The following is a 17470-nucleotide window of genomic DNA, read 5'->3' as shown; positions in this document are numbered from 1 at the left end:
CCGTTAACATACCTGCTTGCTATGTCTTCAAATAAGAAACTTCTCCACTGAGTTAGGTATAAAACAGTATCAAAGTGAGGAGAGCTGACTAGTGTTACACTTACCCACCTTAAAAAAAGATTGGACGCATCGGCCCCAGAGTGAGCACACGCATCCCATTCTTGCGTGAGCAGGACACAGCAGGTCCCATGGTCCAAACAGAAGTCTGACAGCGAGTGCTAACGCTCATCTACCCACTCCCTGTTTCCAGCAGAGGTGGGTATAGTTCATATAGCCATGGGCTTTGTTGAATTCAAAATATGCGTGAAGACCACTAGCCATTGAGTTCTGCATAGCTGAGCTGAGTGTGAGCCATTGGGTTGGCCAGAGCCTTGACTGAGCAGGTGGTCCTGTGAGGGGAGGTGGGGTATATCAGCCAACAGTTTAACTGCTAAGCTGGCACTGTGCTAGAGAAGCAAAGTTCTACCCATTGAACAGAGGAGAAACAGGGTCAGCCAGGTTAAGATAGTTGCTGAAGATCATAGCTGTTACAATGAAGCTGACGTTTAAAATGAATTAGATCTGAGTCACCCGAGTCGTGATGCCATGCACATGACCTTCAGACGGAGCTAGGGTTAGCAAACCAAAAGGGCCGGGTGGTAAATATTCAGGCTCTTGGGCCTGAACTGTCACCATCTCTTCTGTGCCTACTCAGCTCTGGCAGGGTGGCTTGAAAGCAACTGCAATTTGTAAATGACTAGGCATGGCTGTGTTCTAATAAACTTTATTTATAAAGCAGGTGGTGGCCCCCAGGCCGTGGTCCGCTGACCCTGAGTTAGAGGAATCTCAAGAGGTGCATTCATACTGGAAGAAACATTGACCTCCCCCGAATTTGCCACGTAGCTGTTGGGGCTTGAGTGTAGCTGGGTCCTCAATGGAAAGCATGTGTACGAAGGGGAAATGCAATGAAAATGCAGATCTAGCTTAAATTAGCTCTGGCTAATAAGGATGAAATCGCCCGTGTTTTAAATCCTTCACAGAATGGAGGTGTGTAAATTATAAACCACGGCTGTGTGTGTGTGTCTGTTAAGAGACATGGTGAGAGTAACTTTTAAGCCTTGCAGCTCTCACGTGATGGCTGAGAGCCAAAAAGGCACCGGGCCCAAGTAGCAGTGGTGTGCACGAGTAGCCTGGACGCTGTGACCGGGAGGTCAGCGTGTGTGCATTTCACCCTCTGCAGCCCAGTCCCAGTCGGCGAGAAGACCGGCCCGTCAGCTTCTACCAGCTGGGGTCCAACCAGCTGCAGTCGAGTGCCGCGTCTTTGGCCAGAGATGCCGCCAGCCTGGCCAAGGACAAGCAGAGGGGCTTTGTGCCCAGCATCCTGCAGAACGAGACGTACGGAACCATCCTCAGTGGCAGCCCGCCGCCCTCCCAGCCTGCGGCCCCCAGCACGGCCAGCGCCCCCCCACTGCCCCCGCGGAACGTTGCCAAAGGTACTGGACCGTCGTAGCTCGCGCCGGCGCACAAAGGGTGTTGTTTGGTTTTCGCTCTGGGAAGTTTCTAGTTGCTTTGCCCCCTGCTCGATGACATGTGGGGTTTTGTGTCCTACGGTCATGGTGTTGACATCCTCAAGGAGCTCTCCGGTCTTAGGATGCCGGGTGGTGGTGGAGCCTCTGACTCTGTCCTTGTTCTGGGCAGAGATGTGGCATTGGTGTCACTGGGGGGAGCGCACGGACTCCACCAGGGCAGCCTGAGGCGGGTGGCTCGGCTCGTGACGCTGGTCCTGTGAGACCTTCCCGCAGACCTCCTTTCTGTTCTTTTCTGTCTGCTTTTACCGCTCAGCACCCCTCCCCCTGCCTTAGTTCTGTCCTGTGTCATCATCCCTCCACTCGCCCCCCCCCCGCCTGCCTTCAGCCAGCTTGTGATGCCTGGTACCTTCTATCTCTGCCAGCCCCACGAAATGAAGGATACAAAGACGCTGATTTGGGGAACGGTGCGCAACCTGATTGTAAAAATACAAAACGATCCCCGTGGGTCCTGCCGGTGCCTTAAGTGCCAGAGCTTGCCGTGCTTGACGTTAGTTGTTCTGTCACAACGCAATGAGTTGGACTTCCCAGATGCTGGTTTTTATTTTTATTAAAATGGAAACTGAGGTGCTCGCTTCGGCAGCACACACACTAAAATTGGAATGATACGGAGAAGATTAGCACGGCCCCTGTGCCAGGATAACGTGCAAAGTCATCAAGCGTTCCTTATTTTTAACAAGTAAGGGGCATAAGGAATCTACTCGTGAAATCATTGTTGCGCTGTATGGTAACTAACTTGGATGTAACTCAAAAAAGTAAGATAAAAATAAATAAAAACTTTAGAAAATAAAAAGATTTTAAAACATTAAAAAAAAATGGACACTGAGGCCCCCAAAGGTTAGGTACTTTTCCCAGGACTGACGGCCAGCTGGCCTTCTGCTCCTTGAAGGCCGATCCAGCAAGCGGCCGGCATAGCTGTGGGCTGGGGCTGCCCGACGCGGCCGGTGGCCTCCGGAGGGCTTCCCACGAGAAGGAGGGTGTGGTGTCCCCGCCCCACTGGAGGCTGCTGCCGGTCCACGTGGCATTTGTGCAACAGCTGCTCTCCGGGAGGGGGCGTGAGTGAGGGCTGTAGCCCTGGCCGGGGAGCGAGGATGGCAGCTGCCAGCACCTGGGTCGAGGCCACCCCCACCATGGCCCTGTCCCCAGCTCTCAGGGAGGCCCAGAGAAGGCTGAGGGGCCTGTCGTCTAGGTCACTGGAGCAGACCCCCGAGAGGAGAGCGGGTGCTGCCCAGGCCACTTGCCCTCCCCCACAGAGCCTGTGCCCCCCTCGTGCCCACACCCCTGGACTTGTTGGGGCAATTCCTGAGCAGGAGAGAGGCCGCAAGGTCAGGCTTCTTGCACTGGCCGGGAGGGGCCCAGGGCATCCCGCCATGGTCGGGTCCTTGTGGGGCCTCCTGTCTGCCCAGCCTCCTCCCACGCCCTGTGTACGTGTATTCACTGTGCAAGGCTGCAGCTGCAATGATTTGGTCCCCTCCACCCCATTAGTGGCTTTTACTGACTTTGTGTGTCATTGGAGGAAAGACTTTATTTTGCTCTGTTGGTCATGCAAAAGGAATAAAAAACTGTTCATCTTTATTTTTTGCTCTCCTAAAGTCTTAGAGGGTTTGGGGTTTTTCATAGTTTATTTTTCTGGCTATTCCTGTGGTTAGCTTCATGTTCTCCTTTGATGGTGTGCTTGCACTTCATCCCTATAACCCCCCAAAGGGTCCCCTGGTTCTCAGTCTAGTACACCCTGGTGCCCACATGACAGACGGAAAAGGGAGCCAACGTTGAGTGCCCCACCCGGGGACGGACATTGTCCACCGCAGAAATGCCCTGCGTGAGGGTGCCTGTTTTCCACCCCAAGCCCGGGGCCCCACTTTGTGGGCCATGCACAGCCTCAGACACAGGCCCCTCCTGTGTGCAGAGCTTTGTGGGGCAGAGGAGGGACTGTGACCTGGGCAGGTGCCGTCTCCCTGGTATGTCAGCCGAGCCTCCTTGGTGTCACCTGACTTCTAGCCAGAAATGTTTGCAGGAGGTGGGGAGCCCTCACCTGTCTCTAATTTGTACCCTTCTCTCCATGCGGTCCGAGGACAGGTGCTCCCCTGTGCGTGCACCCAGGGGAGGACTTGATGGATGGGTAGAGGCCAGCAGATGTCCTACAGGCTGGAGTGCAATGCTCAGGACATACGTCATTGTGGTTACTCATTTCCCTCCTCAAATGGTATTCATATTGGAGAAAGAAAATCCATAAGATTGTGAAAACCAGCTGGTAATTTTCCCAGAAGCACCACTGTGTGTAGCAGTGTCCATCCTCCAGATACCAGAGACAAGAATTAAAAAAAAAAAAAAAAAAAATCATTCTATTTGTGGTCTTAATGCTATTCTAGAAGGGTCATATTTATCGTTTTTCTGAGAGAGAGGATCAATAATGCAGTGTTCTGTTTCTGTTTTTGTTCTGTGCCTGTGCGTGCATTCGTGTGTATGTGTGCATGCCTGCGTGTGCATGTGCGTGCGTGTGCATGTGCGTGCGTGTGCAGTTCAGCCAGCCTCCTCCGCTAACGCCCTGTGGAAGACAAACTCTGTAAGTGTGGACGGTGTAAGCAGGCAGCGATCTTCGTCAGATCCGCCAGCTGTCCATCCACCGCTGCCCCCTCTTCGCGTGACATCTACCAGTACGTTTTTCCTTTTTCCTTTCTTGCCAGTGGGCTTTTCGATCTGGATGGCTGGGGGGTGCTTTCGGCGGCCGCGAGGGGACAGCTGCGACGCTGCACGCCCGCAAGCCACTGCCGTTCCCAGCCCTGGCCCCTCCGGCCGCCCTCCCCAGCTGCAGGCTCCTGTCTGTCCCGCACCCCATGCCAGGGGGGGTGCTCACACACTCTCCTCCTCTGTCTTCCCGAGCATTTCAGCAACATCTCCTCCTGTCACGCATGAGCCCAGGGCTTCATTTCCTTTGGCCACTTGGCGGTCCTCAATATTTGGGCACAGTCATTCGGATGTAATCTGGCATGTGTTTTTCTTCAATATCGACATGTAGGTGAAAGTCCCGGGACCTAGGGGAGGGGGCTGGAGAAGAGGAACATCTTTCCTAGAGCAGTGAGGCAAGCCCTGGATGCAGGCCCTGAGCCTGTCTCGTCCCTGCTCTGCTGGGCTGGCAGGGGGAGGGGTCCTGGCACCTCGGGGCCCACACAGAGAGCACGGACTTCCCCCAGGTTTTTCCCTGCAGTTTTTAAGCTAAGGCAGGAGAAACCGAGCCCCGGCTGCAGTAAAGTGCCATGTGCACGTGCACTGGTGGCACTGGAAGGCTCCTTGGGCGTCCCCGTCCTGTCCTGAGGACAGTTAACTGCCTCAGCGAGGACCCTGGATATTTGGGGACAGCACTAATGTTTGTCCGAGAGGGGAAAGCGGGGAGAGGAGCCAAGGGCTCGAGGCCCAACTGCCCGTCTCACCAACTTTCTGACCTTAGGGGAAAGCACGTCACTTCTCTGATCCTCAGCCTCCCAAGTCTTTGCCCTGCCCTCCGCACAGATTGTGGAGTCTTCACAGAGTGAGCACTTTAGGGCGGTCTCACAGTGACCTGCTGGAAGCCTGGTGAAATGTGTAGGGCCCACAGGGGCGGCTGAGGCAGAAAGAGGATTGGCCCAGGAAGGCCCAGCCCCAGACTTGAGTCCAGGTCTCAGGGTGGACAGCACAAAACTGTGGCGGCATCCCCACAGGGACTTCCAGCGGGGAAGGTACAGGCTCATAGAGGCATTTTAACCCTGACTTGAGGCTCGGGAGGACTCCCTGCCAATACCGCTTAATAAAAACCTGCAATGAAAAGAGGTTTTTGTTCTTATGGAATCACCATAGAAAAAAGGAAGCCCTTATCAGAGCAGCCTCGGGTGAGAAGGCTGGGGGCGTGAGGAAGTCTGACAGTCTGTGTGGCTCTCCTTTTCTTTCCACAGATCCCCTGGCTCCCGCGCCGCCCCCTCCGGTAGCAAAAACGCCCAGTGTGATCGAAGCCTTGGGCCAGCCGAGCAAGTCTGCCCAGCCTGGCATCCCGCTGAGCAAAGCCCCGCCCCCGCCCCTGCCACCCCAGCCGCCCAGCCGCCTCCCGCAGAAGAGGCCTGCTCCCGGGTAACCGCCTGTCTTCATGTGGCCCGCAGGGCCTGGCCAAACTGCCATCCTGGCTGCTTGCGTTCAAGGAGCTTCCAAGCGGCAGCGGCCCCAGTCCTTCGTCTGAAATTTCCAGTGCTTCCACTCTAACGTTTGAGTACCGGTGTCACCTGACGAATTCATCAGGCTTAAGCGTCTTAAAAATAATATATCAACATTATTAAGCTAAAAATTTTCATACAAACGTATGTCTTCTATCCACATGACGAGTGTAGGTTTCGTGTAGCACAGGCACTGGATTTGGGGGAATGAAGGTCCTCGAGACGCTGGACCTGTAGCTTCAGTTTGTTGCTCGCAAGGTTATCTTACTCGTATGCATCCTCCGCAATGTGGGCATATATTTCCTACAGACGAGGATGTTCTCCTGCATAAGCACAATACAACCAGCACGATCAGAAAGCTAACATAGTGGGGCACCTGGTTGGCTCAGACAGTAGAGCGTGCGACTCTTGATCTCGGGGTTGTGAGTTCGAGCCCCATGTTGGGTGTAGAGATTACTTAAAAATAAAATCTTTAAAAAAGAGAGAAAGTGGGGCGCCTGGGTGGCGCAGTCGGTTAAGCGTCCGACTTCAGCCAGGTCACGATCTCGCGGTCCGTGAGTTCGAGCCCCGCGTCGGGCTCTGGGCTGACGGCTCGGAGCCTGGAGCCTGTTTCGGATTCTGTGTCTCCCTCTCTCTCTGCCCCTCCCCCGTTCATGCTCTGTCTCTCTCTGTCCCCAAAAAAATAAATAAAAACGTTGGGGAAAAAAAAAAAGAGAAAGTTAACATAGACACATTAGTACCTTCCAGTTCTTAAAACCCATACAAGGTTTGCCACTTACCCAAAGGTTTGTCCTTTTCCACAAAGGGATCCAGTTCGTGGTTTCCAGCTGGATCCTTATAGTGAAAGACGGTTTTCTTTTAGCGGCAGTGATACTTAGAAGCCACGGTCCGAATACTGTGTGTGCTCATTGCTCTTGGGGTATCCTTGCTCCCAGGCAGGCCCTCTGAGTGGTCAGAACTGGGGACACACACATGTACATACATAGGTGTATATCTGTGCATGTCTGTATTTATAAACACATTTATCTCTATATTTCTATTTCTGTGTCAAAATCCGTGAGTTCACACTATCTCCCTTTTCAGTTGCAGTAACAAACCACACCAAGACTTACTGACATGGGACACAACCATTGTATTCTGCTACCAGACTCTGTCAGGAATTTGGATCAGCATCGTGAAGTTAGCTTATCTGGTCTCCACAATATCTGAAGCCCTAGCTGGAAGACTCAAGGCCAGGGATGGTCCAGCACAGAAAGTGACTCACGGGCTGAGGCTCGTGTCATCTCTCCAGCCCACGCATCTGGTGGTCGATGCTGGCTATCAGCTGGGGCCGTTGGCTAGAAAGCTTGCACGTATGTGGCCTCTGCATGTGGCGAGGGCTTCCTCGAATCGTGGCGACTGGGCCCGAGAACAAGTCCCAAGAGACAGGCCCAGCCCTGGAAAATGGCAGGTTGTCACTTCGGTCATGTATCACTGGTCAAACAGTGGCAGATCCCAGACTCAGGGTTGGCGTGGGAATGGTAGCACAGGGTGGTGTAGACTCCAGCTCTCAGGAGAGGGTTTGGGGGCAGTGTTCTCAAAGCACCACAGCGTCTATTCTCATCTCCTTTGCTGGGCTCCTTACTCCCTCTTCCAGTGATGAGAAATCTGGCTTCTACGTTGACGATCAATACCCCCATGAAGCCAGTCTCCCATCTCTGCCTCACCTCCTCCTCTCCCTGCTGAGATCTGGGGCCCCACATGGAGACCCTCTTCGCCCTGCTGGGGCTCTCACTGCCCCGCCAAGCACCCTCCTCCATCCCACTCAGGCGCACCCCCTCAGGCCTCCTGTCCCTGCCGAGGCTCCGACTCCCCAGGATGGGCCTTTTTCTCGTCCCTGCCACCAGGTAGATGATGGAGCCTTTCAGGATATAAACTACCTCCTTCAGTTCTGAGAAATTTCATTGATTTTTTTTTTTTTTACTGTCTTAATTTCTGTTTTCTCTGTTCTTTTGTTTATTTATTTATTTATTTTTATTTATGTTTACTTTTGAGAGAGAGGGAGAGAACACAAGCAGGGGAGAGGCAGAGAAAGAGAGGGACAGAGGATCTGAAGCCGGCTCTGTACTGACAGCAGAGAGCCCGACGCAGGGCTCAGACTCACGAACCGTGAGACCATGACCTAAGCTGAAGTCGGACACTTAACTGACCAAACCACCCAGGTGCCCCTCTGTTCTTGCTTGTAATATAATTCGTGTTACTCAGATGTCAGACTCCGTTGGCTCTTTTCCTCTACACGTATCGTCTTTTCTTTTTCATTCGGGTAAGCTGATAGCTCTATCAGCCTGCCCCTGAATCTCCGTGGTTTAACAGCTGGAAGTTGACTTCTTACACAAAATTGAGCGCCTGTATTCTTGCTTGTGCAGCAGCCCCAAGGGGTGAGTCAGAGACCCAGACCCTTTCCACTTCTGAACCCTGTTCCTAGGGTTATTTCCTGAGGAAGAGACTGGAGAAGGGTGCCTTTGACCAGAGCCAGTCCCATGGCTCCACCTGGAGGGCGGGGCTGGAAGTGCAGCTCTGCTCCGTGGAGGGACCGCTCTCTGCCACCTGTCGCTTCCATTTCTGCATTGCTTGCTTGCTTTTTAAGTCTGCCTTCTGGGAGATTTCCTTCATGTCATCTTCCAGGTCTTTCATTGAATTTTTTTGTTTCAGCTGTCATATAATTTTCAAGTTAATAGTATCCTTTCTGTTTCATGAAATCATTTTCTCTCGTCTCAGATTATTAATGATGGTTATAGGGATGGAGGGGGAGTTGTTTAGTTTAGCTTTTGCTTTTCTGCATACTTTGTTTCTTCCGTGTCCATTGTCTTTGTTTTTGTTTCTGTTATGTTAGAGGCTTTTCCTCATAGATCTGGTGTTTTCTGCCCAAAAGTTGCCACTGCAGCTGAGGCATTAAAACCAACTGCAGGGCTCCCTGGGTGGCTCCGTCGGTTAAGCCTACAACCCTTGATTTCATCTCAGGTCATGATCTCATGGTTTATGGGATCAAGTCCCACATCAGGCTCTGCACTGACAGTTCGTTCAGAGCCTGCTTGGGATTCTCTCTCTCTCTCTCTCTCTCTCTCTCTCTCTCTCTCTTATGCCCCTCCCCCACTCACGTGCATGCGTGCTCCCTCTCTCTCTCTGTCTCTCTCTCTCTCTCTCAAAATAAACATTTGAAAAAACCTGATTGCAAACTGCACCCTCATGTGCAGAGCCCAGTGTGGACTTCGCTGTGGAGGGTCTCACTCAGCAGTTTTTACTTAGTCCCCCTTCTTGTAAAGATGCTCCCAACAATCACACTGGTACCCCCAAGTTCAGATACCCTCTATTCTCCCCGCTCTGAGAATAGAAGCTTCTGGTCTTCAGTGGGTTGAGGTAGGGTAGTTGCTCAGGGTTGGTCTGGGAATCCGGGGATTCAGTAGCTCCTTGAGCAGATTTTGAGCCAATCCTTGTGTTTATTGCCATTGCCTTATGCCCCCTCCCACGGGCTTATAAGCCTTGGGGCTCAGAGCACAGATGGGCGTCCTTCAGGGCTTCCTTACTGCGTGAGGGTTCTCCTTCCTCAGATGAGCTGGCATGGTTAGGATTCTTCCCTCCTGTGGCCACTTCCAGAATGTTTCCTCTTCAGTTCTCTTTGTCTTGTTGGTTTAAGCTTGTTCCCTTTCTTTCTTTCTTTCTCTTTCTTTCTTTCTTGCTTTCTTTCTCTTTTCTTTTCTTTTCTTTTCTTTTCTTTTCTTTTCTTTTTTTGTCTCTTTTTTCTGTTCTTTCTCAGAGAGGGAGAGAGAGACTCTTAAGCAGGCTCCATGCTCAGTTTGGAGCCCAACTCAGGGCTTGATCTCACAAACTGCGGTCACAACCTGAGCTGAGATCAAGAGTCAGACGCTTGACCGACTGAGCCACCCAAGCGCGCCTGGTTCAAGATTTTTCTTTCTTTTTTTAAAATTTTTTTAAATGTTTTTATTTCTTTTTGAGACAGAGAGAGACAGAGCATGAGCAGGGGAGGAGCAGAGAGAGAGGGAGACACAGAATCCGAAACAGGTTCCAGGCTCTGAGCTGTCAGCACAGAGCCTGACGTGGGGCTCGAACTCACAGACTGTGAGATCATGACCTGAGCCGAAGTCGGACGCCCAACCGACTGAGCCTCCCAGGCGCCCCTCAAGTTTTTTCTAATTGTTTTCCTTGAGAGAAAGTGGAAGTAAATGTATTTCAGTCTTTTTTTTTTTAAGTTTATTTATTTTGAGAGAGAAAGCACGAGCAGGAGAGGGGCAGAGAGAGAGGAGCAAGTGAGAATGTGGAGTCCAGCGCTCAAACTCAAACTCAGGAACTTCGAGATCATGACCTGAGCCGAAGTCAGATGCTTAACTGACTGAGCCACCCAGGCACCCCTCAGACCTACTTTTTTAACCAGAAGCCTCTCAGAACTTCTTTAATGCTGCCTTGTAAGATCTCTTTCTAAACTAGAATGTGAACATCCTTGCCTTCCTATTCCAGGCAGCACATATGCAGTCTCATGAGTTACCGAGTTATGCGGTGGGGAGTACACTCTCACGTCTACCCTCAGTGGCCACAGGCCGAGCTTCTCTGCATTAGGGTCTGTGCCCGCTTCTGTTCGCCCCCCTCTTGCCCTGTAGCTCCTGCCTACTTGCTCCTTCTGAGCTGTTCCTTGAGACACCGAATCCTGTGTTGAACTTCCAGATGAGCACCAGTCGGCTGCCAGCCATCACCCGGCGGTTCTGAGAACGGGGTGTATTGGCCGCTAATGCAGGGTCCTGGGCACGGTCTTTCTGGGGGCTCTGAGGCCTCCCTGCTTCCTTGGTTCACAGGAGAGTCTGGGCTGGGGTTGCTGGGTATGTTAGCGCAGCCTTACCTGGTTTTACCTGCTCCGTGGAATCCTTTTCTCTCATCTCGTGTGACCAGAAGCAGAGGTGGGGAGGGAGCAGAGCGGGTGATGCTGGGGTGTCTGCAAGACCCCTTTGGATGGAGGGAAGCCTGTCATCACTGCCCGGGGGACTTCTGTTTGAAAAGAATACACCGCTGTGGCCTCTTCGTAAGGAAGCACCCACCCCCCAGTCTTATCCTGGGTATAAATCTGGGTTTTTACCTTTGCTGTCTTTGAGCAGCGGTCGGCAAACTACTCCTGCACGCCTGACCAGCCCCGTGCCTGTTTTCGGATGGCCCACAAGCTAAGGTGGTTTTCTTTTTTTTCAAATGGTTGAAAACAACCAAAAGAAGTCTATTCGTGATACATGAAGATTTTCTTTTTTTAAGTTTGAGAGAAAGCTCAGGAAAGGGGCAGAGAGAGAACCCCAAGCAGGCTCTGCATTGTCAGCCCAGAGCCCGACGCGGGCTCGATCCCACAACCGTGAGATCGTGACCTGAGCCAAAATCGGGTTGGATGCTTAACTGACTGAGCCACTCAGGCACCCTGATACATGAAGATTCTATAAAATTCAGATTCCGGTGCCCATAAATAAAGCATTCGGCACATAGCCACGCTCCTTTGTGCATCACCCGTGGCTGCTCTCGTGCTGTGGTGGCGGCACTGGGTAGTCCTGATGGACTTTATAACCCACGGAGCCTCAACTGTCAGGCCCTTTAGCAAGAAGGTTTGCTGACTGGTGTCTTAGAGGCTCAGGCCTTTCCCGTAGGCATTTTGTAGTTGGGAGTGATGAAAGGCAAAGGGGGGCAACATGATGATTTCTTTTTTTTTTTTTTTTTTGAGAGAGAGAGAGAGTGAGTGCGAGTGGGAGAGAGGGGCAGAGGGAGATGGAGAGAAGCTCAAGCAGGCTCCACACTCAGCGCTGAACCCGACACGGGGCTCGATCCCACGACCCTGGGATCATGATCTGAGCGAAAATCAAAGAGTCAGACACTCAACCGACTGAGCCACCCGGGCGCCCCCAACATGGTGATTTCTGTCTTGACATTGACGGAAATCAAATGACGAGACGGGTCAGATGAGTGGGGCCTTGACACGTTAGACCTTTTCAGTTCCTTGAAAATAGGTGTAAAATCAGTGCCATGTTTCTTCACCTTCGTTCTGAGACGACACAGAAGGTTCCTTTATGAAGCGGCGTGGGGTGGGGACAGCTGACGTGCTATGGGGCCTCAGACGTCAATAAATCTACCTTCTCCTTCTTTTAGGGCTGACAAGTCGATCCCACTGAGCAACAAAGGCCAGCCGAGAGGACCTGGTAATGATTGCGTTTATGGGGTTCACTGCTGCGTGGTCCGTGGGGGCAAAGCGGGAGGCATTTCCAGCCGTGCTCAACCCTGTGTCGGGCCCAGCAGCCACCCTGCCTCTCACAGACAGGGCTGCTGTCTGCTGTGTCCTGTGTCTGGCCCCTTCTGATGGGGGCAGGGCAGGGAGGCCCCAGCAGAGATCTAGAAATCTGCAGAGGAGCTGGCGGCCTTTGTCCCGCTCTGTGACACTCACACGCGCTGCGCGCTTTACAGAGACTGATGGAAGTCACATGGTTCTTGGGCCTTTAGGGGACTTTTCACTCTGTAGATGAGAAAATCTCAGGAAAGCTGCCTTTCAGACATGACGCTGTGGCATTTATATTGTTTGTAACTCGCTGGTCACCACTGAGGGCATATTGTGAAGTTGATTCATTTTGGCCCTCAAGCAGTGGATCTCTCTGGAACAGAAGCTCTGGGTCCTCTGTCCAACAGCGCGGTCCTCCAACCCCCAGCCCCCATGCCCAGGAAGTCACAGACCGTAAGTGGAAGGGCCCCTCCTTTCCTGCCTCTTTGCTCTGGCCAGCAGTGAGCGGGAGAGTCTCCGAGGAAACCAGTCTTGCCCTCTTCCCCAGGCGGGGCGGAGGGGAGGCTTCTTCCTGAATCTGGACGGGACACGACCCCCGATCCGCAGTCGCAGGGCTCGGCTCCCCCGGCACAGGCACCGGGCTGCCTCCCCCCCAGTTCTCTGCACTCAGCTGGGGTTGCTTCCCTGTCCTGCGAGCCTGGTAGAAGGTCCCCCTGCCCCTGAGCCACACGGACCTTCCCGCCCTGACACCCGTGGGCTCCCGGGCCTGCTGGGTCAGGAGCCTGGGACCAATTAGAAACAAAGCAGCCCCACCCTCCGCCCCAGGAGCTGACGCCTCCCTGCCACACTAACCTCTGACCCTCCTGCTCCTCCATCCAGACCAAGTTAAAGCCCAAGCGGGTCAAAGCTCTCTATAACTGTGTGGCCGACAACCCAGACGAGCTGACGTTCTCCGAGGGGGATGTGATCATCGTGGATGGGGAGGAGGACCAAGAGTGGTGGGTGAGTCGGGGGTCTGGGCCCGGGGTGTGGCTGGGAGGGCGGAGGTGAGTCCCGGCCCACCTGGCACGAGAGGTCTGCTTGCAGGCGAGGCCCTCTGCCGGTGCATCCTCAGGCCCATCTGCCGCCCACCGGTCTCTCCCGTGTACACCCACTTCTGAGCGGGCCCAGTTTCCCCCCCCCCCCCCCGGTGGGTTTTCCCACGTGAGGGTGGGCGGGCACTGGGGCTGCAGTTCCCAGAGTTCACTTGAGGGCCTGAAATGAGGCCGTGAGTTTAGAGCCCGGTACGATCCTCCCCCACACTGGGGGTCTGTGGGGGAGGCGTGTAAGAAGCCGACGTGGGGGCAGAGCCCCTGGGTGTCCGTCTGGGTCCTGAAAGGAGTGGTGACATCCAGGTGGGAGCAGGAACAGCAGGAGTGTGGCGGTTCGCCTGGCGACCCTGAGAGACCAGACCCCGCGCTCCACAGACTCAGGGACGCTGGGCAGCTTGCCCGTGTCGCAAAGCCTCTGTTCCTGAGCTGCTGCTGTGTGGCCGGCCTGCGCCCGCAGTGCGGGGACCTGAACTGACTCCCTCCCGACTGCCCCCAGCCCCCAGCGCTTTCACACTCGTGTCCAACCCGGCACGAGGGTGGGGCCCCAGCCGGACAGTAGGCTTAGCCCTCTGGAAAATACCTGTTCATTTCAGAACCTGTGGAAAATACAGAAAGGTATAAAGAAGGAAATGCTGCCCATACTCTCACCCAAGTCTCCTCAGTTGTATTAGGGCGATTTTCTTTTAGACTTTTACTTATCTCCATAATTTACCTTGTTCTTACTTGGTGTAGAACTTCTATAATTCACCCAGAGTGAAAATAAGTGAATCTGTCACAGCCTTCGGTAAATGCTTGACTACATTTGAATAGAACCAACCACACGTTTGCCACTTTCTGGGACTTTGTAACTCACAAGCTTCTGACACTCAGTTTCTTCATTAAGCAAAACAAAACAAAACGTAAAGGCAATTGGGGGCAGTAGTCAGCCGTCCTGCCTGCCCCCCAAGAACGCCAGGGCCCTGGGGACTGTGCTTCTGGGCCGACACCTGGCCCACCCGTAATAGTCTTGCTTACACAGCCGGCATAACCCCGCAGTTGACCCTTGAACAACGTGGGTGTGAACTGCGTGGGTCCACTTACGTGGGGAGTTTTTCTATGTAAATGCAGTATAGCAAGCACTTGAATGTATTCTTTACTCCTTATGATTTTCTTAACATTTTTTCTCTCTAGCTTTATTGTAAGAACACAGTATATATGACACCTGTCATATTGAAAATACGTGTTAACTTAACCATGTATGTTATCCGGAAGGCTTCTGGTCAACAGGTTTACTAATAGCAAAGATTTGGGGGAGTCAGAAGTCATAGGTGGATTTTCAGCTTGGAGAGGGGGATGGCTATGGCACTTCTAACCACCCCCCACCCCATGTTAAGGGTCAACTATATTTGAAACATGAGTGAAAGAAAAGAGGAAAAACAGTTTAGATGTCTGACCCAAGTAATTCTTTCTCAGAAGAAATTCTTCTGAACAAATCTTCCCTTTTTTTTCCTCCAAATGCTATATAATGTCCTTCGAAGGTTCCAACATTTAGAATTTTTATAACCGCCTGAACTTTTGTTCATTTCAGATCGGCCACATTGACGGAGATCCCAGTCGCAAAGGAGCATTTCCTGTATCATTTGTGCACTTTATTGCTGACTGAATTGCTACTGAACAAAAAAACACTTCTTTTAACGCTCGTTATGTTCCCGTTTTGTTATTGGTACCAAAACTCTTGCCAGAATGACCCGTTTCATGAAATGTATTGTACGGTAGCCCACTTTCTCTAACACCGCTCTTCTGTTTTACAAACTCAAAGGCAACTTTATGTGTATAAATGAATTGTTTTTATAATTTGTGGTTTTCATGAAATACTGCCATACTTTTATTAAGAAAAACTGAATTTCCTAAAAGGTGAACTGAGAAGTTATTTTAACTACATAATCGAGACCCTCAATCTACAGATTTAGCTGAACCTAAAAGTTTGAGGATTAGAAGTTCTTCAGCTTCCCTTGGCCTGCTTCTAGAGTCGGTCACTACAGTTGTCTTAGGTTGGTAAACTTGCTTTAGAAGTAGCCCAGTCCTGGACTGTCTAGAAAAAATGCTATCAGTTCACCTTTAAAGGCTTTTTTTTTTTTTTTTCTTAAAGAAACCTTTAAAGAGTTCCTTTGAAATCCACCCAAGGCTTAGCTAAAGCAACTTGGAAATTTACACCTTAGCGTTGTACTTTCCAGCCCTCATCTGTGAGGTTGCAACTATCACTGTATTCTGCATGTGCGTGTAGCCTGTTGTGAACAATCCTGCTTAACCAAACTACCCGTGGTTTATTACGGCATATGGTCATAGCGCTTAATTCAGTTCCACGTTAGAGAAAACTGCATTTCCTGAATTTGGTTGAAAACTAAGGATGATGGATTGCAAAACAGTCCTTTAAACTAGTCTATATGCTTTAGGTGTCTTGGAACTTGCCTTCTTGACCCTCCTCCGTCACCCAGCTCGAGTACCGTGGCGCAGACCCCACTGTGTTCACACACACTTGCTGTTTCCTGTTGAGTGTACCACTGCCTTCCCTCTCCGGCTCCCCAAGAATGTTTACGCAATTTAGTGGCTTGTATTTATATACTATACCAACAGGAATGGTAGTTATACTGTCTTGAAATTGAATCTGTCCATTTGTAATCAAGAGCATATCCGAAATTTGTAGGTCCCGGGTAATACTCCTGAACAGACATCCCACTGTCACTGCTAAAATCCATCACGTCATTCTTACTGGGGGTGGGGGGATTAGGTTGTGTATGACAAACCAAAATTCATGAGTTTAACGAACTTGATTATCATACCTCTATTTAGTAATTGTGAGTATAAGATTCGTGATAGGAATATTGGACATTGTGGCTCTCTCTGAAAATTACATAGGCCTATAATGCCCACTCGGATTTTGACCAGAAGTGAAGGGAGAAGCTTAGGTCTAGGCTTGGAAAGCGAGGCGGCGATGTTTTCATCGCACGGTTACGATGGTACATTTGATCGGAGCAGCCTGTCTTTGTTAGGCAAGACTCTTGTAAGTGCAGAGCTTTTTTTTTTTTTTTTTTTTTTTAATTATTAATTGCATTCTACTTTTTATTGTTTTTATAAAGGAAAACAGAACAAACTGGAATGTTTTATGATGTGGTGTGGCAACTTCTTTTTGCCTTTCAAAGTTCCGGGTAAAAATGTTAGATCTGTAATTAAATTTGGTTGGGTTTTTGGTGTTTTGTTTTTTTTTTTTTTTTGGTTTTGTTTTGTTTTGTTTTTAAAGCACTACATGTATTTTCACTAATTGTTCAGTTCTGTCGTTTGAACCCTTCATTTGGTTAATTCCCTCATAGATTTAAGAAAGTAAACAGGTATATTTTGCACAGTGCACTTCTTATGTATATTTTAACACAGTCCTTTTGCATTCGTGTCTTATAATCAGCCTTTTGACTACTTGGTGCCAGCTTTATAAGGAATTAAAGTTGATTCTCACTGACATTCAGACACCAGTCCCAAACTAATCTATCAGGTTCACTGGTACAGAACTATCTAGGAAATATTTTTTCCACTCGGCAATTTGGTGGTGCTATTGTGCAGTCGTTAACATTACTCTTGCCAGAGGAGAAATTCTAGTACCTTCCCTGCTAACATCCTTTCCTAGTTCTTTGCTCTTTGCAAATCAAAAAACAACCTGAGAGAAAGGAAAACATTGTAGATATCTATTTATATTTGAAGTTGACGCTTCACGAACGTAGCTGCGGGACGCTGGCATGTCGTGTGCCGTTTTCCATCAGACGCGACTTCGAGGGATGAGGCCCCACACGTGCACAGACTCCCAGCTCCCGTGTGGTCTGCTGAGGGGCGGATGGTGTGGCATGCAGCTCGGAACGCTACCTGAGACAATGATACTCCGTTCATTCGCTTGATTGCTCTGATCTGGTTGCAGCGCAACTGTATATATTGTATAACCTAAATCAATTCTTATTTTCGTTGTCCTTAATGCAGTGATTTATAATTAGAGCATGTTCAGTAAGTTGGCTCTTCCCGCGAACTAGTCATTTGACTGGAAAAAAATAAAACACCTGTAAATGGACATAGTGTTATTTTTAATGTTTTTAATCCTTTAAGCATTGCATATTAAAATGGTCCTTTAGAAAAACCCACCAGCCTCCTGTACATGAGATTCTTTCTGTGCTGTTTAACACGCGCGGTGATCTCTTGCCTGGGAACGCCGAGGTCGATGCTTTGGTTTCCGAGCACGTCCTCCTGACGGTGCACCTTCACGGTCTTACTTTTTGTGTCGTGAGCTGGCAGCGCTGCGTCGCTGTTCCAGACCAGGTGACCGGCGCTCCC

The 17470-nt window shown here is 50.8% G+C and overlaps 1 protein-coding gene and 1 non-coding gene across 2 annotated transcripts in view; both read left to right on the top strand.

Annotated features, from left to right (window-relative positions):
* The window catches only part of ASAP2 (ArfGAP with SH3 domain, ankyrin repeat and PH domain 2), a 146216-nt gene extending 128985 nt beyond the window's left edge, over positions 1-17231 (top strand). Inside the window, exons 22-28 of the mRNA XM_047068041.1 lie at positions 1220-1472; positions 4085-4219; positions 5492-5663; positions 11909-11958; positions 12394-12485; positions 12912-13034; positions 14691-17231. Of these exons, the coding sequence (XP_046923997.1) occupies positions 1220-1472; positions 4085-4219; positions 5492-5663; positions 11909-11958; positions 12394-12485; positions 12912-13034; positions 14691-14765 (900 nt within the window). The 3' untranslated portion in view covers positions 14766-17231. The remainder of the gene's footprint in view (positions 1-1219; positions 1473-4084; positions 4220-5491; positions 5664-11908; positions 11959-12393; positions 12486-12911; positions 13035-14690) is intronic.
* On the top strand, positions 2133-2239 carry LOC124504417 (U6 spliceosomal RNA). Its single transcript, XR_006960400.1, has one exon. It is a non-coding gene; the product is annotated as a U6 spliceosomal RNA (small nuclear RNA).
* Positions 17232-17470: the final 239 nt, after the last annotated feature.

Source organism: Lynx rufus, unplaced genomic scaffold, assembly GCF_022079265.1.
Source record: "Lynx rufus isolate CCGP_SWC_20201006 ecotype Redwood Valley unplaced genomic scaffold, mLynRuf1.p SCAF_8, whole genome shotgun sequence".
NCBI lineage: Eukaryota > Metazoa > Chordata > Mammalia > Carnivora > Felidae > Lynx > Lynx rufus.
The sequence above is the reverse complement of the archived record's forward strand: the minus strand, read 5'-3'. Positions and strand labels throughout refer to the sequence as shown.